General features: G+C 33.6%; 1 protein-coding gene across 1 annotated transcript; it reads right to left on the bottom strand.

Annotated features, from left to right (window-relative positions):
* Positions 1 to 432: 432 nt before the first annotated feature.
* Positions 433 to 8,785, bottom strand: RPL9 (ribosomal protein L9). The gene is made up of 6 exons (XM_039039389.2): positions 8,479 to 8,785; positions 8,224 to 8,351; positions 3,240 to 3,285; positions 2,517 to 2,614; positions 2,383 to 2,430; positions 433 to 632 (listed from the first exon to the last, which is right to left on the bottom strand). The coding sequence occupies exons 1-6, from the start codon at positions 8,632 to 8,634 to the stop codon at positions 512 to 514; spliced, it is 597 nt and encodes a 198-aa protein (XP_038895317.1). The 5' UTR covers positions 8,635 to 8,785; the 3' UTR covers positions 433 to 511.
* Between the last annotated feature and the right edge of the window lie 14,569 nt (positions 8,786 to 23,354).

Raw genomic sequence — 23,354 nt, 5'->3', positions numbered from 1 at the left:
AAAAATGGCTACAAATTTTTTAAGACTTATTTGAGTACAGGAATTTTTTTTTCTCCTGTAAGTTGTAACCAAATAAAATCAAAAGTACACAAATAGAAGTATTAAAATACAATCATATTTAAAAATAAAACTTTCAGCTGTGAATTTTATACTTAAGTTTCCTTCTTTTATGAACAAATAGAAGAAGCAAGAGAAACAATTACAAGCATAAAATAAACATTTGATGTGGCAGTAAATGTATTTACAAACTTGTGAGAAGGAATGGTTGGGCTTCATCTATGGAGTTGGTTTGATGAATTTTTGAATTTCTGGTTATATAATATATAATCATCATCACATGGTTAATCAAGGCTCAGGAGATAGTTAACAAATCTCAATTGTCCACTTAAAAAGACCACCATATTCGAAAAGTTTAGAAGAAAAGGATGGAAATGAACTGCAATATGATGTTATCATTTACCTTTGAAAAATGTGTTGCTGCTACATGAACTTTGTAGATCTAGAAATAATTTCAGTTGGCAAAAACATTCACTCTCACTCGAGCAGTAACTTCAGGGTGAAGCTTCAGCTCTGCAATATATTCTCCTGTTTCCCTGATCTCTGGAAGAAAAACAACCCGCTTGTCGATATCCCTACATCGAATTGAATACTTATATCAGAGGTGAACATTCAAGAATTAATTTAACGAGTTTGAGATGCATTTTGGAAATATTCTCTTAAACTTTACTCTGAGGGTTTATGCATGAAATTTCTAAAAGATCAAACTTGATTTTATGACGTCTCAAGTGTGACTAGCACAAGATGGCTCAAGTATTCAGCCATCTTTGTAATTACATTGAGAGGCATTCCCCATTCTTGGGGTTGTAGTGGTGCATCGTGTGTAGGAGTGCATCTGAGAATTGAGATCATATCCTTTGGAGCTACTAGTTGAAGGTAGGGGGAGTCAAAAACCACAGACCTCACGGTTACTAACACAATTGTATGTCAATTGAGGTATATTCAGTTTGGCCACTGGAACTACTAGTTCACTCATACGATTTAGGTTTACATGTTGGACTTTTAGGTCATTGCCATGACAAAGTTCTTTGGCCGGCTTAGAAATTAGAGGGTTAAGAGAAAAACCGACAATCCAAAAAAACTCAAGCAACCAAGGGTTGGGTTGGATAAATTTTCGGTTCGGTTCAATTTAGAAATTTTAAGAACCAGCCGGTTTGAGCACTTTCCCTCTGTAGCCTCCAGCCTGTAGCCCCCACCCCTCTTTTTAAGAGGTTAGTTTAACATATTTATAGCCGAACACACATTGATCACGCATGATTTTGAACATTCTAGGACGTATTCCTAATCAAATGCATCTCTTTGAGCACCTGCCCAAGATTTTCACGCATGATTTTGAACACTTATTCAAGACGTATTCCTAACCAAATGCATCTCTTTGAAATATGCATTAGCAAAGAGACAAAAACGACTCTATTTTTCTACTAAATTATCTCAAATGAATTCAATTTTTCAGATTTTTTTTCAAAGACTGCGCAAGGGTGTGATCCATTTCTTCTAAACAACCTTGTGTTCCAACTTTTTTTTTAATCATCAAATTGCAGTCCTGGAAGGAGCTTACTTGGGCCATAAAGACCTGGTCCTTATCTATCAATTTAACCATTTAGGAAATGAAGCCATAATGCTTTCTCATAACTTTGATGGCAATTTCCAAGCATTCATTGAGGCAGGAGTTAACTTGCATATTCTAAACAGCCCTAGAAGCCATTACTAATCACCTTAAAAATAGCCAAGATGGGGATATTTCTGAATTCTCACCCATCCTCTGTAGGTAGGGACCAAGTTAATTCTCCCCACGTTTATGAGAGTTCAGGTTTTCCAACTTCTTAGTGAAGAAGCCAAAAGCAATCCCTCCCTGTGTCCATGGAAGAGTTATAGGAATGCTTTATCTGCTTGAAAAGGGCTGATAGTGTAAGGAGTCTTGGGTCAAGCCCTAGAGCGTCTTGAGGATTTTCCACCATCGTCGTGGAAGTTCCCCTTGGTCACTACAATAACTTTGTTCCAGTTCAGCACTCTGACTTCCTTGTTCTAAGCCCTTCCCAAAGGGGTCAAAGGATTTACAGGGCACCCAACAGCTTACACAACACCAGCAGGGGAACCAACTGCTTTCAATGTAAGCAAAGGAAGGAACTTTCCGTCCTTGTGAGTTTTTGATATACTTGACAATGTCGTTTCCCCATTCATAAAGTCTAGTAACGTATCTCGAAAGGCCAACCATCCCTTGCAGTTGACATCTGATGGGATCACAAATCCCCTTCCCCAAGTTCTGAACTATCCACCAACTAAATGAAGTTTCTAATCACATAGAAAAGTAAATAGATAAAGTACCTCTGAAGCTGTGCCTTGATAATATCAACAAGATCCTGTGCTGTGACACTGCAAAAATAGGTGCACTTGAGTCGGTATAATGAAAAGAGAAGAAATAGAAAACTGCTTCATAATACAGCTAAAATCCAACTCACGTTCCAAATATCTGTTTTCCTTTTCCACCTTTCCGCTTCACCTTGAAAGCTCCAACAGTTTCAAAAATGAGAGCGAGTTGCTGTGCCTCCTCTATTACCTGACAAGTTTATAACCATTTGAATAAATCCCCATTGAAAAGGTAGTGAAGTCAAGAAAAAGAAATATCTGTTGTCATATTTTATTTAATTACTCTACAGATGGCCATAGGCCAGTTTAGAAATTCAGTGACAATAATTCTACAGAATGAAAGTACGCAGCCTAAGATTTGCTGGTATTCAGGAAAAGATAAAAGAAAGCATCTCAAAAACGTCTCTTGTAGCATAGGGAACAGAATGAATCCACGGATGGCAAAGTTTCAATAAATGAGCATGCAATCATTTGGAAAGTACGGATGGTAGTAAAATGTGACATGTAAATATATTTTCAGTGAAAGCACTTAATTGGTGCTTCTTAGTTCTTCCAAAAATTGTTGTAGAAGTGTTTAGCTTCCAAAAGGAATATATATATATATATATAAAGGCATCTCAAACTAGAAGCCCAAATCATGTCAAAGAGTAAAAGCTAACCCTTGTCATCGATGCTTAAAACAAAATTTATATTGAGTAATTAGTGACTCAAATACCCTAAAATCATTTTGCAGATAAACTAAGACGATCAAGAAATAAATGGAAAGGATAGAATATGAATGGCTGATCAAGAAACAAATGGAAAGGATTTGTTACCCGTTTTTTCTCAGCCTCGATTCTTTCCTCTTCAATTCGCATTTCCCTGAGAAAAATAAAGATCAATCCCCAGAAATTCAATGAATGTACATTAAACAACAGTTCTTATCCATAATTAATTTCAGGCTACACTTTACTGTTGAACATATTTATACTTATTGATAGAAATCATCATGCTTTTACGTTTGAAATTCTCATATTTTGTTCAAGTGGTATTGCCATTCTAATGAAATGCATATTTAAAGCAGAATGCCAATGCACGTCGAATTCCAACGGCCAGTTCAACATAGTTAGTTAACCAAATAATGATACTACTGAGCAACTAACATTTATTTTTCTAACATCCTCCATCAAATGATTAGCCTAAAATCCTATTCTATGCCAAAGATGCTGTGGAGAATTATAGATCAAAGAAGAAGAAAGGGTGGATTCTCAAGTTGGATATGGAAAAGGTTTTTGATCGTGTTGATTGGAACTTCATGGAAAAAGTACTCGCTCTTATGGGCTTCAATCCAAAGTGCATCTCTTGGATTAATGGGTGTATATGTGATCCTAAATATTTTGTTTTTATTAATGGACGTCCTCAGGGATATATCAATGCCACTAGAGGTATAAGACAAGGGGATTCTCTTTCCCCCTTTCTCTTCCTCTTAGTCAGTGAAATCCTTAACACATTAATCTCTCTTATACATAAAAAATGAACCTATGAAGGTTTTCTTGTTGGGAAAGACAAAGTCCATTGTTCAATATTACAAGTTGTGGATGATACCCTACTTTTTTGCAAAGATGGTGACGTTATGCTCGATTCACTTATTCATATGGTTAAGATCTTTGAATGGTGTTAAGGCAGAAAGTTAATTGGGAAAAATCGGCCTTATGTGGTGTCAATATTGATGAAGATTTAATCTTTCAACTGCTGCTCGCTTGAACTTTAAGTCAGAGAAGCTTCCTTTTATTTATCTTGGTTTACCATTTGGTGGTTATCACAAGCAATTTTCGTTTTGGCAGCCCATAATTGATAAGATTCATAAAAAGCTTGATAGATGGAAACGATATAATCTATCTTGAGGAGGTCGGCTTACTCTTAGCAATATGGTATTGTCTAATTTACCAATCTAATACTTGTCACTTTTTTTATGCCTCCTTCGTGGTTTTAGAAATCGAACGTCTCATGTGTTCCTTCTTTTAGGAAGGTCAAAATGGTAGCAAACTAAACCATCTAGCATGTTGGAGTTTGGTTTCTAACTCCTTAAATGATGGAGGTCTCGAATTGAGGGACTTAAAAAATAGAAATTTGGCCCTATTGGAAAATGGGGTTTGCACTTCATTCATGAGACTGAAGCTTTTTGGTGTAAAGTAATCAAAAGTATCCATGTATCAGCAAGCGTGGTTGGCATACACATACTTTCAGAAAATTTGGCCCAAGTCTTAGAAGCCAGTGGATTAGCATCTCTAAAGATTGGCTAACCATCGATTCCCTAGCTGAAATTAATTTGGGTATTGGGAGACGTACATATTTTTGGTTTGATCCTTGGGTTAAGGAGACTTCTCTCAAAGTTGCCTTTCCTTGGCTGTTTGGCATATCTATATTCCCCAATGGTCTCCATAAGCATATCAACTCTCCGGTATGTAGCAAAAATGAACTTCATAAGAATGTTTATTCATCCAATTTGAAAACTTCAATGCAGTAAAGTTGGACTGCGAGAAAGACATGGTCCCTCTCCACTAAATCTGTCCTTACAAATTTTACAACTAGTCTACCCTCTTGAAGGCCGCCTTAGTAGATCTCATTTGGAAGTTTAAATATCCTAAAAATGAGAAGTTCTTTTTGTGGTCTCTAGCATATGAAGTAGGTAGGTAGTTTTCGGTAATGAGAGATGGATTTGGGGATTTACTCTCCTAATTCAAGGATACTCAAGAGAAGCCTCATAGGAAAATCCTCAAATGAGCTTCGCCCCATTCGACCAACTGCTGTTATAGGGTGAATGATACTCTGGAATACATTTTTCTTCATTGACCTTTTGTGCAGGGTGGTTAGATGTTTATTTTGAAAGAAATTGGTCTGTCAATGTGCTTTCCCAGAAAATTGGATGAGCTCGTTGAGAGTAAGGCAAGGGATTTGTAGAGTTGTACAGCTAGAGCCCTTTTTTGGCTTCTTTGAAAACAATGAAACCAAAGAATCTCGAAGAAAAGTATTCTTCCTTTGATTCTTTTCATAATGGCGTGCAGCATATAGCTTCAAGGTGGTGCTCTTACATAGAAAATGCATTTGTAACTATAGTCTATGATTATTTAATATTGGAAGGCCATTTTTTCTGTTGCTTCTTTGGAGGGAGGTTCCCACTACCCCCAGCCATTTTTGAGAAGTTGCCAAATCCAAGACGTCTCAGCCCTCATAGCAACCTACAATGCCACAGAATACAAGATACTTTTGCTCCAAGTTGAGAAACTAAAGATTTATTCTATTCTTCAGCTGACCATAGTGAGGCTATTTGGTGAGGTGAATAAACAGATAAGGGCCATTGAAACTTTGTCCTTGAAATGCAATTTTTACCAAAAGCTTGTCTTGTATACAGAAGCTAGTAGTAACTAAAGTAAGAAATAAGATAACAATTACTACAATTAAATTGTCTTGAAGGCGCCTTGGTAGACTTATTTCTTACAAAATCAACTTCTGGAACTAGTATTGATCTACAGACTACAATGCATTATTTCATTTGGAACTCAAATGGTTTTTGTTGGATCTCCTTGGAAGCAGTGGGTAAATCAGAAGGCTATTTGGAAGCTTTTAATCTATTTATGGAAAGAATTATTACTTAGCTAGCTTTATATCAGTATGGGGATCTTGGCTTCCGAGGTTAAAATATCAGTTCTTAGCTCCGATGGCTAAGTGGGGTTGGAATTTTGAAATTCTCAGAGTGCCTCTTGGTTAGTTGATGATCAATTGTTGTCTTCTTATTTTCTTTGGAAGATGCTATCAATCAGTTTGTTGGAAGCAGCTGACTTCTTCATTGGTTTTGGAATTTCATCAATCATATTTAGCTGCCTCTTCACTATTTCAAGTTCAATCTTTGTGAGACTTTGTGGTGGAAGCTTTTTTTCTATTTGTTTACGGCTTGTTCAAGTTAAAGTCATCCGAAATATGTGTTCATCTTGAGAACTGTGTTCAATTGGATCGTTTTTAATTTTTCTTCTGAGTTTAAGTAATTTGGTTCTAGACTTGTATGGGCAAGTTTAAAATTTTCATTTTGTTTCCCCTCATGTACTTTGAGCATTAGAATCTTTCATTATATCAATGGATAGTCTTGTTTCCGTTTCAAAAACAAAGATAACAATTACTACCAATGCAAAATTGACAGATAGGGAAAAGATTGGAAGCAATGCTTGAACTTAGAGCATATTAAATAGAGAAAGGAAAAAAGTGTTCGAATTGCCAATTCTAGTGAAACATGATTGTTAAAATTTTAGCATTGCCCTCTGTTGGAACTTTTTCTATCTCATCCTCCATTTCAGTATCTATCACCTCCATTACCTCTAAAAATTTAGGTCTTGTTTGATCAAATTCAAATGTAAACATTGTCAATGGCTGCTAAAAAAATATCTTCAAATTCGGGTTCTTTTCTGTTAAATCTGCTTCTTCTATGTATATAGATCCTGCAGCCACGATTTGTTTCAAAGCTCTGTGGCTGGCTACATATACCAATCAATTCTGTAGATTTCTTGATCACAGAGGAATAGAGTCGCAAGTTAATCCCAAAGTTTTTTGAAGTTGTGCTTCCAACAAGACAACTTGTTGTTTGAGAAGGAAGAGACAAGCCTTGTCAGTGTCATGAGAGCTTAAACTTAAAGCAACCTCTCTCTTTTTCTTTTTTTTTTTTTCCTTTTTATGGGATGTCCATGGCAATCCATGCCAATTTACATATACCTCAACTATTCTTATAGGAAAGCCACTTGATTCTGCTATATTTATAATCTTAAGAAACCAATTTCTTAGACATGTGGTTAGTTTGGGAGATTCAACTAACTGCAAATGCTGGAAAGAAGGGATTGGGTTTCAGTAGGCTTCCCAACCCAAATATGAAGAACTTGTGAACTACCAGAATGAAAGTAATCAGATATTTCCACAGGATGAAACTGCCCAAAAATCCAATTGAATAGGGATCATATTGCAGATATTAGACATGACACGCATTGTTTGAGGTTTAAATGACAGGGGTGGCAGAGGGACAGAAAGGAAGCTCATCACTCAGAGCCTGATGCCATGAAACTTCCACTCCTTCATCAAAGTATCATTATTATTCTCATTCATTGACCAAATACAGCAGAAAAATTGTTCATTAGACTCACTCCATCAACCAGCTAAACAAATTTAGTTAATAACAACCAATCAGACCCAGCAACTTACTAATAATTATTTGGTCACACTTAAAATTCCCTCCTGATTACCAACATTTAATTGACCCTTTTGCAGGTGAGATGTTGAAATTATAGAAGGGTTCTAAAATCCCTTGTTAGGATTCAGTAAGTGTAAGATCATTTGCACTAGTACAACTTATTAGAAAACATGGGTTCCATCTCAAAATTCATTGGCAATTATAGGAGTAGCCTATCTATCTTATAAAGAGTGTGAGGTCATTTGATTTTTTCAATGTGAGATGCACAACATACCCCCAAGATGAGGTCTCTTTTAGATTCACCATATTTGATCGGATCACAATTTCTTTTTATTAGACCGAATACTTGTTCAGACTTCATGGGCTCTCATACTACATTAAATAATATGGGGTTTCATCTTTCATCTCGAAATCAATTGGCAATAAGAAGAGTAACTCATCTATCTTATAAAGAGTGTGAGGTTCTTCGACTTTTCCAACGTGAGATCCTCAACACAACCTCGAGAAGATAAATATTATAGATAAAAGATATGGCACCTATAAATTAAATGGGTTGTGTTTCTAAAAAAGGAGGTTACGTAAGACATTACTTGAGCAAAACTGGAGTGACAATCTGGGCCTTGCCCATGGGAAACAGATAGTTTCTGAAATACCCAGCCTTCACGTCAATAAGCTGCCCTTTCTTTCCCAGATCCGGCACATCCTCCTTGAGAATTATCTGACTCAATTCAAACACCACGGAACCAAATTACATACGCCCAACAGAGAGAAAGAAAGAAAAACGGAAGCAGCCAAAGAAAAAAGCCATTAGGGAGAATTTTGAAAAACCCATTTTCGGCCATCACCTTCCGTGACTTCAAAGCCTTCTTTTGGGCCACAACCACCATGGCGGTCCTTCCATAAGAGAACTTGGCAGTTTCTTCCAAGCTTCCACCTACATTTGGTAGTCCCATATCTACTACGGAAGAACTCCATGACAGAGCGGTTGTTATAGAAGCCATTTCAATATTTCAAACACTGAAGCTCTTCCCACTTTGCACTTCTCCTTTTCTTTCTATCGCTCCTGCTGTAATCTTATCTAGAGTGTACAAGTAACCATATCCACATATGCATACAATATTGAGTTAAAATTGCACTAATGATTTCAAATTTACCATTTCTTGTTTGTTTCTTTCCCTTTTTTTAATAGGAGGATTTTCAAAATAGAAAATATGGAAAATATTTATATAAAATAGCAAAATTTAATCATTTTAGACTTCTATTAGTACTGATAGATGCTGATAGACTTTTATCAACCTCTATTAATGATAGACTTATAACGAATCTATCCGTTTCTATCACTGATAGAGGCCATTAATAGAGGCTAATAGAACTCTATCGGCTTCTATCACTAATAAATACTAATAGAAGCCTATCAGTATCTATCAGTGTTTTTTTTTTATATATATTTCTATAAATAGTTTGACATTTTTTCTATCAGTAAAAAAATTTTCCTTTTTAATTACAAGTTATTTAATTTTTAAAAATATTAGGCCAAAAATCAATTTATACCCTTCAACTTTTGGGTTGTACCCATTAAAACTCTAAATTAATTATTGTATCAATTTAAATCATAAATTTCATTAAAATTTTATTTCACCAATGTCATGTAAAATTTATAAATTAAGTCAATTAAACTTCTAAATTTTGCTAAAGCTAGCATAACCAAAATAAACTCTAAAATTAGCATAAAAGTGAGTACGAAGTTTGTAGTTTGAATCCCTCTACTCCTAATTGTATTTAAAAAAAAAAGAAAAAGAAAAAAACTATTCTCAAATATTGTAAAAAAAAAAAAAAAAAAAAAAAGACAAGAAAAGGAGTACAACAAGTCCTTGACAATTTTTTTTTTTAAAAAAAAAAGGAAAAAAAAAGAGTAAAAAAGTAGAAGGTTCAAATAAAGTTTCTCCATTATCCTAATAATAGTGGTATACTAGTGATAATCAATGATAGAATTCAAATAAAGTTTCTCTATTATCCTAATAATAGTGGTTATCACTAATAGAACTGTTTTAAATGATTAAAATAAAATTACCTTAAACTAATTTATCATGCATTTTTTACTATTTTCTCCATCATTTTCTCTTTCATTATCAATTTCTTCGTAATTCTTTTCTTCACACTTTCATTGATATACAAGAAAAAAAAAAAGTAATACTACATACTTGTGATAGAGTATTAGTAATAGACTCTATAGTTGGTATGAGTATATCATTGATAGACTTCTACCATTTATAAATTTTGATATTCGTGATATTAATCTATCACTGATAGATTTACTTACAATGCCTCTTCAATCTTTAAGCATCTCAAGATATTGATGCTACATTCAAGGTCGGTCACAGGGGATGTGTGTCGAATCAATATCTAGGATATTAGGCTTGTGACTTTATAACTCCTGATAAAATCTATGGCCAACCGAGCAACCTATAGAATAGATAACAATATTCATTCAACGAATTATGAAGAATGTGAACTCCAAATCTACAGACTCTTTAGAAGAGAAGTAGCTCCTTATTGCAAATACACACAATCAAGTATCGAATAATACTTGGGAAATATTCCAAGTTGTCAAGCTAACAAGGACTATGCAATCAAATGTTGTTAGTAAAATCTTATCAAAGTGCAACAGTAGTAACTATGGGGAAAATATTTTAAATTTGTGTTAAAAGAGAAAAAAGTGAAATTTTCTATTTTGAATTGTATCCCTACAAAAAAAATATATATATTCTTCCATTCGATCTTTTAGGTTCCAACTTTACCTTGACGGTTATGCCACGATGTCTTTAAAACCTATATGTAATAGATAGACTCCTTATTCAAGATCTTATTTTTGTAACTTTAGCTGCAACTTATATAGACAAAACTATTGTAACGATGTCAATGATAAAATCACTATAATAAATTATGTCCCTTCAGATGGCAAAAAGCATCAAATGGATGGATTATTGGTGCCCTATCAACTTGATGAAGTGTTCTAACAACACTTGACAATGTCAATTGTAATGAAATGAAATGTTGACTAAATTATAGAAAATATCTTTGAATTTTTTACTTTGTTCAAAAATATCTTTAAACTTTAAACTAAATTATAGAAAATATCTTTAAACTTTCAAAAGTTTTAATAATATTCTTAAGTTTTCAAAAAGTATTCAAAATATATTTACTGTACAATTGGATAGAAACCATTAGCATTTTGTTTCAAAAATACTCCTGAACTTTCAAAAGTTTCAATAATATCTTTAAACTTGCAAAAAATTTCAAAAATACTTTTAGTGTTAGTATATGGAAAAAATCAATTATTAATTTTTTTAGAGATTTCACTTCAATAATTGGGCCTTTCCCCGACGCTGAAAACCTTCGGTATTAGTCCAAAAAACCGTCGGCCAAACCTTTTCTAACGATCTCGCAATTGTCGGCATAATCGTCGGGAAAGCTTCGTTGGTGAAACCTTCCCCGACGGTATAAAAGTCGCGTCGTAGGAAAAAAAAAAGTTACCTCGACGGATGGAGGATGTGGCTTTCTTGCCAACCCTAAACAAAACCATCGGGATAAACGGCCAACCCTCAATGGTCCTAATTTATAAAGACCACTAGGAGCTAAATATCTCTCGACGTGACAAATTAGTGTCACCGTCGGGCTATATTCATTTAACCCGACTGTGTGTTTGCACCGACGGGCGAAGTTTTAGCTCCCGAAGGTCTTTATAAATTAGGACTGTCGGGATTAGCGGTCATGCCCAGATGGTGTGTTTCCTTCGTCAAGATTTAGTGGCTTTTCCTGACCCCTGGACCATCGGGGGATGGTTTCTTAGACTTGGGAAAAGGTGAAACGCATAAAATTATGCTTTTTCCCGACCCCTTGAATCGTTGAGATTATATATTTAACCGTCGGATTTAACTTTTTTTTTCTATATCTAAATCTTTTTTTTTTCAAATGTCATACCCGTTTGAATCTTACAAATAACAATCAAACTAAAATAAAAATTGTCAAAATCACATGTCTACAATAGTAAATAATATATACAAAACATGTTTGAATTGAAACAATTCCTTTAACTCCAAAATAAGATTACATGATAATATTTACATCCACAATTCTTAACTCCAAAATAAGATTAAATGATAACAAACTACCTATAAGACACAATTCTACAACCTAACTACGCTTGTCGGCATTTTCAAAATAAATCTCGAGATACCTACCAAATTCAAATTTAAATAAGTTTAATGCTCAATATACCATATATCAATCTCAAAATGAATATAGAATTTAAAACTCAACTAAGAACATTAATGAATTGAAACAAAGCAACTCAAACTTGTATATGTCAATCTCAAACTCAATATAGAACTTAAAACCCAACTTAAATTTAATCATAATTATACATTTACCCCTATACCAACTTTAAAACCAATATAAGAACATTAACAAATAAAACCCACTTTAACTTCAAAGCAACCCACATTTACACATTTTTAATTCAAACTCAATATACAAATAACAATCTCAACATAATTAGACAATCACCCCCGTTCCCTCCCCCAACTTATTTTAACCACATAATCAAAATAACATATACCCATCTCAAATTTATTTTCAACAATATAGAACTTAAAACTCAAGTGAGAACATTAAGAATTGAAACAAACCAACTCATATCTACATATTTCAATCTCAACCCTAATATAGAACTTAAAACCCAACTTAAATCCAACCACTCGTATATACATATTTGAATCTCAAACCTAATATAGGATTAAAAACCCAACTTAAACCCAACCAACTCATATCTACATATTTCAATCTCAAACCTAAGTTTATTCAATCTCCTTCCCTCGCTTATATTTTAACCACAAACTCAATGTAACATATACCTATTTCAAAAGTATTGTCAATCTCAATATACAAATAACTTAATATTCTAACCAACCCGTATTTACACATTTTAACCCTTTCCTTCCTCCCCCCCCCCCCCCCCCCCCCCCCCCCCCACATTTTTAGACAAACTAATTATAACATATACCCCATCTCAAAATTATTCTCATTCCCAATATAGAATTTATAACTCAACTGAAAACTCCACTTATTTTAACTTAAAACCCCATGTATTTTAACCAAAAACTGAAATTCAAACTCAACTTCAGAACACTAACTATACTTTACATAACTATATGTTTATGTTGTTACCATATACTACAGGATAACAACATACACAATCTTCTAATTAGTTTACTATGAAAGTTGAAGAGCTCATACTTAGTTCGATTTATCTTTCATGAGCTGTAAGAGCATAGCTTTCAAATCATCAATCTCAGATTGTCTTCTTGCTTCCAGTTCGTCCAATCTAGCTAATGTAGCCTTTAAGGATTCTATTTCTTGTTGTTGCTCCTCTATAATTTTCGGTGAGGATGCACTGGACAATGATTTTTTTGTGTATGTATGTATGTTTTTTTTACCCTTTGGTATCCTACCAAGGCCCACTCCTGTGCCCAACACCTGTTCGCATATTTCTTCTTCCGATATTGGTTCAGACCCTTATTGGATGGAGGCTTCTCTCAGCTCGACCATTCAACTCTACATCAATAATTAGGACTAATTATTGTATAACATTGTATATAAATAAAGTTATATTGTGAAATAAAAACTTACAGATGCATCATTAGCGGTCTGTGTGTATGCTTAAATAAGTCTACTAGGTCAATTGTTTGACCGTCGGGTCCTTTCTATAAAACAATTCACATAGAAGATATTAATAATACTTTCCTAGAAATCAAATATAGAAATACTTTTATTTTTACCGTGGATTCTCGTATACGTATGAAAGTCTTAGAACCAGTTGTATGAGTGAACTTTAGAGCTTACCGATTCCTTTGATTAATCTCTGCCACTTTCTAAAAAAATGAGAAATTAAGAGGAAATGAGTAATTGAAATGTTATTAAATAAAAACAAAACAAAAAAAAACACATAAAAATTCTTACTTTCCATTCGGTGGATTCAAACATGGTGCATAAAAAGTGCCAATCTTCGATGGCATCTTTAAGTCGATCAGGTGGATGTGCTCGTGCCTCTTCAAGACTTGCATATTAATTCCCCCTATACCTTTTGAAAGAATTTTTCATCTATTCATCGATGAAATCATTGACCAATTGGTTGGACAAGTCAAACAAAAATGGTTCTAAAAGAAAAGAAAAACTAATTAGTATCTCTACAGATGCATATATATAATTTGTAAAATATCGAATAACCATCTTACCAATAATGGACTTTTAACTAGCTCTCTAGTTTCTATTGATACCTCTCTCCATGTTTCATAACGAATAGAAAAAGAGTCCCGAACGTTGGTACCAATGGCATTGCTAAACTTTGTTGCATTATTACAAATTGTTTCTCTCATACAGGGTCGATCTCAATAGGAATTCACCCAAATTTTTGGACATATTTATCCAAATCAACATTTCGACAGTATCTGCGTCCCATCCTATTAGTTGTACAACCTGCCTCTGAAGAAATTATACATCGCTAGTTTAATTAAACATTAGTTTATATACAAATTATTGATTATGGATCTAAAGTAAAATTTGGATCTAAAATAACTTGAATTATCTCCCACGAAGGATGATGCATCGATATGCTCGAACTCTAAATACTCCATTACTACCTCCTCATCAATGTGACCTACCATTGTTCCTATGCAAACAACAAATATATATTATACAACAATATGTAAATTATGAAATAAAAAAGAAGATACATATTTACATGGTTATTCCGTATTATTAAGATGTTCATCGAAACTCAAACTCCTATTGGAAGATGATTGTACATCCTCTTCCTCTTCATTTATGAAGTCATCATCAACTTGCTGAATTATCTGTTCTTCTACGACTATAGGATCAACATCAACTCTACATAAACTGATATCGTTCATTGATTCATCGATTGTACAAGTAATACTATTCACAACTTCTAATAACTCAAGTTGGTCATTCTCACGTTCTTCTACTTCTGGCATGTCCCACACACTTATTTTGGACTATTTGCACCACTTTCCAATTATTACCATATTTGGGATCGTTGATGTAAAACACTTGTTTAGCTTGACTGGCAAATACAAAAGGCTCGTTAACAAACCAATGACAAGCTATATTAATTGATATATACCCCAAATCCATGTATACTCTATTAGTCTTTTTAGGGTCTGTATTGAACCAGGTATACTAAAACATAATTGCACGTCTTCTCTTGGCATACTAGAAGTCCAATACATTATTGACAACACCATAGAAATTATAGAGATCTCCTCTACCTTTACTTTCTGCAGGCACCATGATCTCGCTAGTTTGTGTACTCCAACAATTATTACGCTCAATATTATGATAGCGTACTCCACAATACATCCACTGTATGAGCACACTTCTGAAGTTGGCTCCATCGCTAGTGAATATATATCATTAGACATGTCTTCATTTTCACGCAATGAAAGAACCTACTAATTCAGTACAACACAATAGATCTTAAAAACTAACGTCACCTGAATTAATTCAATTGAATTTTTACTTGTCTTTTAAACCCATACTTACATGTTTGAACCAATCAGAAAAGCCTCGGTCCTTCTATATAAATCATCCTGACTTTGAGCTTCATATTGAATTAGTCTCAAATATTTCCTATAAGAAAGAGACGTATCTCAATTTTCTATTTCACACTTTGTATCAAAATCATTGATTACTATAGAATATTCAAAACATACTTTCGATAAGATTTTATTTTCATGCAATTGTTTAAGATGTACCAATGTGCACTGCATTTCTCTTCTCTCAATAATGTCCTTACTCTTGGTGTTCCTAATGGTCGCGCATTTTGTTTGAACATTAAAATTTCACCACATATCTCATTCTCTGGAAGTCTATCATCATTTCTTTCATCTCTATTGAACCTTGTCTCAGTTATGTAAAAAGAACAAAAGACCAACGATTCATTCATTATATATGTTTCTGCTATAGAACCCTCAGGACATGATTTGTTTCTTACATATTGTTTTAATGTCCGTAAGCTTCTTTAGATAGGGTACATCTAACTATAACTAACTGGACTTATAACTTTTGTTTCATAGGGCAAATGGACTGCTAGATGTACCATTACATCAAAAAATGCCAGTGAAAATATTTTTTCTAACTTACAAAGTATGGTTATAAAGTTTCTTTGTAATCGATCCAAATCCCCTATAGATATTGTTTTTGCACATAGATCACAGAAAAATTTGCATAACTCAAAGACAACAATGGACACATCTTTTTTTAAGTATGATCGAATACCAATTGGAAGAAGCTTCTGAAGCAGAACATGCGAGTCGTGAGTTTTTAACCTCTATAACTTTCCATCTTTCTTACTCACACATCTTGATATATGTGATACAAACCCATCAGGATATTTGACTGATTTTATTCTCTTACAGAATGCAACCTTGTTATTAGTAGTCAATCTGTATGCAACGTGTGACTTTACAACTTTATCTCCTACTTTTTGCAGGTGTAATTCTCGTATATTCAGATCTTCTAAATCCAAACGAGCATTAGTTGTATCCTTATTCTTTCCCTCAACGTTTAACAATGTGTCTACCAAATAATCATAAATATGCTTTTCAATATGCATAACATCTAACTTATGTCTCAATAAAAGTTTTAACCAATATGGAAGTTAGAAAAATATAATTTTTTAATTCCAATTTAAACTTCGTTTCCGTATTTTATTATGTTTCTTCAGATGTTTGCTAAGCACAAGAAAGTTTAACAAGTTCACCTCTCGTAAGATATCTTCTCCATCCATGAAAACTGGAGGAGTTCATTCCACTTTTCCATCATATTGTTTGCTCTTGCGCCAATTATGATTATCTGGAAGATAACGTCGATGCCCCATAAAACATTGCTTTCCTCTTAGCCTCAATGATGATGTATCCTCTTTGCAAATAGGGCATGCTTGGTAACCTTTGGTACTACATCCAGATAGGTCACCATACACAGGAAAGTCATTAAGAGTCCACAATAAGCTCCACGTAGTTGAAAGTATTTGTTGCTAACATAATCATAAGTGTGCATACCATCATTCCATAACTCCTTTAACTCTTCAGTCAATGGCTGTAAGTAAATATCAATTTTTTTTCCAGGAGATTTTGCCTCGGGTATAAGAAGGGAGACAATGAAATTTGTCTCTTTCATGCATTTCCAAGGCGGCAAATTGTAAGGATTGAGCACCACTGGCCACATACTATACGAAGTACTCATATTCCCGAATGGATTGAAGTCATCTAAAGCTAGCTCTAAACGAACATTTCGTGGATCTGAAGCAAACTGAGGAAACTCATGATTAAAATACTTCCACCCTTCATCATCAGCTGGATGTTGCAACACTTCATTAGTTTCAACACGTTTATCTTTATGCCACCTCATTTTAAGTGCAATATGTTTAGATGCAAATAATCGCTTCAATCTTGGTATTAAAGGAAAATATCATAAAATTTTATGTGGAATCCTTTTACTTTTTCCATAATCCACTTTGTACCGAGATTCACCACATACTGGACACTGTTGCAAATCGACAAATTCTTTCCAATAGAGGATGCAATCGTATTTGCAAGCATGAATAGACTCATAACTTAGTTCTAAGTCACGTAATTTTCTTTTAACTTCATAAAATGAACTACGTATAGATGCTCCAACGGGAAATGCTTCTTTTAACAATTCAAGTAGCAAATCAAACGACTTATTAGTCTAACCGCTAAGAAACTTAATATGCATCAACTTCACCAAGAACAACAATGAAGAGAAATTTGTAGAACCAGGGTACAACTGGTTATGTGCTTGATTTATTAAGTCTTCAAATAAGCTTGAATTGTTATCTCTTTCTTGGGAATTGGTATGCATCTCATTCTCGTTTTCTTCTTCATTTACATCGATAATTGGACACTATAGATCATTTATAATATTCAAAATTTCATTTTCTTCATCTATAACATTCATCTTTATCGTACTTAATCCATCATCGTGTGGCAATTGAGATGTTTGAATTTCGTATCCCCTAGACAAGTCGACTGGGTCTCCATGATATACCTATTGATGATTCGATGGAGAAATTCCATTTATGAATAAATGTCGTTCAATTCCATCTATTGGCTCCCACATTGCATTCATACATTTTCTGCATGGACATCTTGTTTTCCCCGAGTTATTAACATGAAGTTTTATAACTTCAAGGAATCGATATACTCCTTCTATATACTCAGTTGATAACTTGTTCCTAATCTTAATTCACTCTTAAGAATATATGCAATAAGTTGAACCTGTATGATTTAGACAATAAGCTGTAGTTTTAATAATATAATACAAAAAGGTCTATGAAACCTAAAAACTTCTTATTTTATGTCTTTCAGTCCCACCAAAGCAAATTTGAAAAGCCTACTACTAGCGAACTCATTATAGAAAATAATCATAATTAAGTTGTTATAGCTGAAGTTTAATTTTTTTTAAACCCCATCTTAATTAAGTTGTTGTAACATGCATTAGGTGAATATTTATTTAATTAGTTATATCTTGGACTAGTCTTGTATTACATTTTAGAAAAGTTTAGACAATCATGTAATTGATATATGTGTCGAAGATGTAATCCATTTAGAAGAGGCCCAAAAGCCGATAAAGAGTTTCTTTCATCAGGCCATCTTCAATGCAGCTGAAGGCCCAAGTACAAATAAATCATAATCCTAATCCTTGCTCCATATTTATTGTCTTTTATCGAAAATTCAAATAAGGAAAAATGAACCAACTTATTTATAAATACAACAAAATGTCACTATTAAACAATGATAGAAGTCTATTGCAATCTATCACTGATAGATAGTGATATTTTGCTAAACTTAAAAATATTTTTAGCAATTTTACCATTTAAAACAATTACCCTAATATAAATCATAACCTTATTGCTATTTTTATAAATCATGCTTTATACAATTGACTATGCTAATCTTTTATTAGTAAGAATATGATTTTTCTATACCTTTTACGAAAAGTAGAAACCAACTTGAACTTGAACATAACACAACTAGTTATGGTATATGCTAAAAGAAATAAATATAAATAAACAAAAAGACAATCTACTTAGCAATAATTAACTAGTGGCAACTAATTTTTAATCAATATGTTTAAACCATATTTAGATGTAACTAGTGGCAACTAATTTTTAAATTCTTTTAAAATCCAAATTGGACAACAAAAACAATCTACTTAGCAATAATTAACACATGTACTCCCTCCTTTGAGATCGTAGATATGATCTCTCATATCTTTGTAATTGTTGCACTAAAAAATCTAACTTAGAAAATTGAAATAGATAATATTATGCAACCAATCATGAAATGTGAAAATTTTAAATGCATTAGTTGAGTTGTTATTTCGAACCACCTCACTTAACTAAGAACTAACTAGTTTGGCAATCACTTTCCTTTTTTTTTTCTAAAACAAAAAAGAAACTAGTTTCCAAAACTAAGAACTAACTAGTTTAGCAATCACTAGAGCCAATGTGGTATTGAGCAATCACTTTTCTTTTCTTTTTTCCAAAACAAAAAGAAACAATACACAAATTAGTTTGGCCAAACTTAACTCGTATTTAAAGTTGTAGATGCATGATAGATTACCCAAGAAGGAAAATAAACGAATAGATAATAAAGAAGGAAAATGAAAAACAAAAAAAAGAAAAAAAAAAGGGGGGGGGGGAAAGTTCATGGTTCCAAAACTAGACGATGCGCAAACGGCGAGTGAACGGTGAGCAGACGAAGAATCTCGACTGTGGGTTTTGGAGAAGAAAGAATGAAGAGAAGAAAAAAAAATAGAAGAAGAAGGAAAAGAAGAGACTGTGGGCGGCGGGGAGTTGGGGAGGGTTTTTTAACGATCTTTTCCTGATGGTCATTTGGTCAACCGTCGGGATAAATACCTATATCCCGATGGTTCATCAAATACCGTCGGCCCAATTACAAAATCCGTCCGACGGTCGCTCAAGTACCATTGGGCAAACTCAACCTTATCTCGACTGTATTCTTATACATCGTCGACATAACTTTACAATTACCCATAAATATTTTTTATATACATACCCATATCTCAACGATTGATCGAATACCGTCGGGCAAACTCAACTATATCCCAATAGTGTGCTTGCATACCGTCAAGCAAATCTTAAAAATTTCCCATAATTTTTTTTATTTATATTTCTTATTTTTTAAAAAAACTTAAACCTTGTCCGACGGTATTCCCCAAACTGTCGGGATAGGCTAACAAAAAAATCTAAAAAGTGTCTTTTTTAAATTAAGAATCGCCCGACGATTGCATCACCGTCGGCGACAGTAGAAACTCCCGACGGTTGCTAGAGAACTGTCGGGATAGTTTTACAATTTTTCCATAACGTTTTTTAGTTTTCTATTTCACTACCTCCTGACGGTTTCGAACAGTCGGGCAAAGGGACTTTCCCTCGACGGTGTTGCTCCGACCGTCGAGAGAAGATTAAACTGCAGTTTCCTTATTTTTTTTAAAAAACTAAACAACTCCCGACGATCCTGAGACCATCGGGCAAGTTCAACAAGCCCGACAGTAGGTTTATCAACCATCGGGATAGATTGGTTATCTTGACACTAGTGAACTTTTCATCGGGATTGGGTTTTCTCCCGATGCCTCCATGTACCGTCAGGGAAAATGAGATCGCCCGACGCTTTTTCTGGTGTCGGGAATAACCAGAATTCTTGTAGTGTTTTTACTCAAAAAAACCCTTTATACACTATATATTTCACAAATATTTAATTCTTTCCTTATTAACATCATTTTTTAATTTTAACTTGTCTTTGTTATTTATTAATTTTGATTTATATTCATTTAGTGCATGACATTTTAAATTTAATGTTTTCTTCATTTTAGGAGATTCTATTTATGTTTTTCCACATCTCTATACGAAAATCAATCACCTCTTCATTGAGATGTTAATTATATGTTGAATGTATTGGTAATATATTGAAAAATGTAAATATACATCACATATACCATGGTTTATTTTTTTTTATTGTTTGCAAATGTCCTGAAAAATGTAAATATACATCGCATATGTTATTTTGTATATAAAAAGATAAATTGTACAAATTTTCTTGTTTATGCACTTATCGAATGTACCCTAGTTATTTATAAAAATTTCTAACATGTATAAAATATAATTGTGCTATATATCAAATATACATTGTTTTCTCTTTCGAAAATTTTTGCTCATTCTTGCTTTCATTTGTGAGGAGAATAAATTTTAGATTTTTGGGGAAACTTCTTTATTTGTGTAGTTTTGAAAAGAAGATCGGTCCAGAAGTTCATAATTGCAAGAAGTTTCCCTCACATGCATCTTTTGGTATTAATATTATTATATATACTTTTTAAAAAATTGAATGTTAATGAGGGCTGAAAAAGTAAATTGGGCTAGATATTTGTGTGAAATAATAGTCATTAGGCTATTCAGGCAAGAAATGGGAAAGTTTCGACATTGTGAAATTGACTCTATTTTTTTAGGTTATATGTTTGGAAAGCCTTTTTTTAATATATATATATATATATATATATATATATATATTATTGAACTTTCAATGATAGCATTAATACCCTTAACTCTTAAAAAAAAGTTAAAAAATAATCCCGTTAATATAGTCAATTTCTTTGAAATTATCTTGAGTTGGAAAAGAAATAATTTGGAAACAACTTTCTCTTTTTTTCATATAAATACTCTCATTTTTGCCCCTCATTTGTTCAATTCTTGCACCAATTTTACCAGCCATCAAACAGAATCCAAAACTTTAAGTTAAAGCATAAAATCTTTAAAATTCAACAAATAATGAAAATATTCACTTGAAATGCACCCAAAAAAATGAATAGCAAAATACAATAAAGAGTCGACAAAAGAAATACATTATTCATCATGGGAAACCTTCTTAACTGATCACAATAAATAACTTAGTTTGAATTTTAAAAATGATCAACAAAAACTTAATCACTCCAACTAAGATAGTATTGAAGAAGAGATTGAAGATAGAGAAAGGTCTGTGATTGAAATCAAGGAGAGAGAGGAAATAGAAGATGGAGGTCAAATTGAGCGTAGATAAACGGTTTTCATTTATATACTAATACTATGAGCAGTTTTTAACTTTTATTTTTAAAAAATTAAGTATATTAATGTAAGTTTTGAAAGTTCAACGTATTTTTTACAAAGGTACTTATGGTTTCTATCCGTCGAGGTATTCACAGTTTGGTTCAGTCCTCTGTTTTACCTAAAACCGATTTTAGGACTGAACCGAACAACTCAATTCACAGTGATGAATAATCGTTCAAAACCGATTTTCATCGGTCTCGATTCTTGAGTCGAACCAATCTGATTCAGTGCAGTTCGGTTAAGTTTCAATTGATGGTTCAATATTTTTTTTTTTAATTTCTTTTTCCATGGCTTATTGGTTGAGTTAAAAATGAATACACTATTCGTAGCGCTGGAGACTCACTTCTTTTTCATCCAAAGTATTTGGTAAATTCAAAGAGTCTAAACATTAATTCAATAATACCAACTTCAAAACAGAGTAAACAAACAAAGTCTCTACTATTGCATGCCTTTATTGAATACTAATTACAAATACATCACATGAACCACTTAACAATTCCTCAAAAAAAAAATCTACATATTGATATAGACATAAGAACAACATTGATAATTTAAAAGAGAAAAAAACAAAGAAAAATACTGATGTTGTGGACGCCAGACGGCGGAGATGCGATGGACGCCGAATAGTCCGCGTGGAGAAGGGGCGACTGGCGAGCGATCGACGACCGGACGGGGAGAAGCAACGACTGTCTAGCGACTAGGGACCAAACGGGGAGACTGACGAGCGACCGGACCGGGAAAAGTAACTGACGAGCAACCATACGAGGAGAAGCGAACTGACGAGCAACCAAACGAGGAGATGTCGACTTGAGAGGTGAAGAAGAAGACTGAGGGGAAGAAGAAGGGGCAATTGATAAAAATGGTTGGGAGTTTTGTTTTTGAAATTTTGACCATTTTTAAAAACATTGTTTTTTTTTACCCACACAATTTTGCAAATAATGTAAATTTACTATAATACCCTTCAACATTTCAAAAGTCACAAAACAACATATCAAATTGATAGTAATGTAACAAAATTATGCGCCCTTTTGTTACTATTCCCCATTTGGTACTAAAAATACTTTTTTGTATCCCTATGAATCAGATAATACTATGCTATTTCTGTATAGAAGACTCTAACCACTGAGTTAAGTAGGTCAATGAGAGTTCATTACAGGCTCTTTCCTAGGAACTCTACACACCTCCTCTTCCAAAACCCCACCCGCATGCAAAATATGTTCAAAGTACACTAATTCCCGGTGGGGCCCATGCAAGTAGGCACCAATTCCCGATCGGACTCATGCAAAATATGTTCAAAGTACACTAATTCCAGGTCAAGCCCATGCAAGTAGGCACCAATTCCCGGTCGGACTCATGCAAAATATGTTCAAAGTACACTAATTCCTGGTCAGGCAAGAACAATAGGCGCCAATTTTTAGCCGGGTTCATGCAAAATATGTTCAAAGTACACTGATTCCCAGCCGG

Source organism: Benincasa hispida, chromosome 8 (assembly GCF_027475165.1).
Source record: "Benincasa hispida cultivar pf3 chromosome 8, pf3_genome.v1.1, whole genome shotgun sequence".
NCBI classification, from domain to species: Eukaryota; Viridiplantae; Streptophyta; class Magnoliopsida; order Cucurbitales; family Cucurbitaceae; genus Benincasa; species Benincasa hispida.
Note: the sequence above shows the minus strand (reverse complement) of the source record. Positions and strands in the feature narration are given on the sequence as shown.

Bases quoted from the DNA above. Each gene is read 5' to 3' on its own strand.
- RPL9 (XM_039039389.2), bottom strand. From the start codon at position 8,634: ATGGCTTCTATAACAACCGCTCTGTCATGGAGTTCTTCCGTAGTAGAT. The intron at 3,286-8,223 runs GTAATGTCTTAC...TATTTTTCTCAG, and splicing joins GTCACTCCAGTTTTGCTCAA to GGAAATGCGAATTGAAGAGG. The intron at 2,615-3,239 runs GTAACAAATCCT...TAAACTTGTCAG, and splicing joins TCGAGGCTGAGAAAAAACGG to GTAATAGAGGAGGCACAGCA.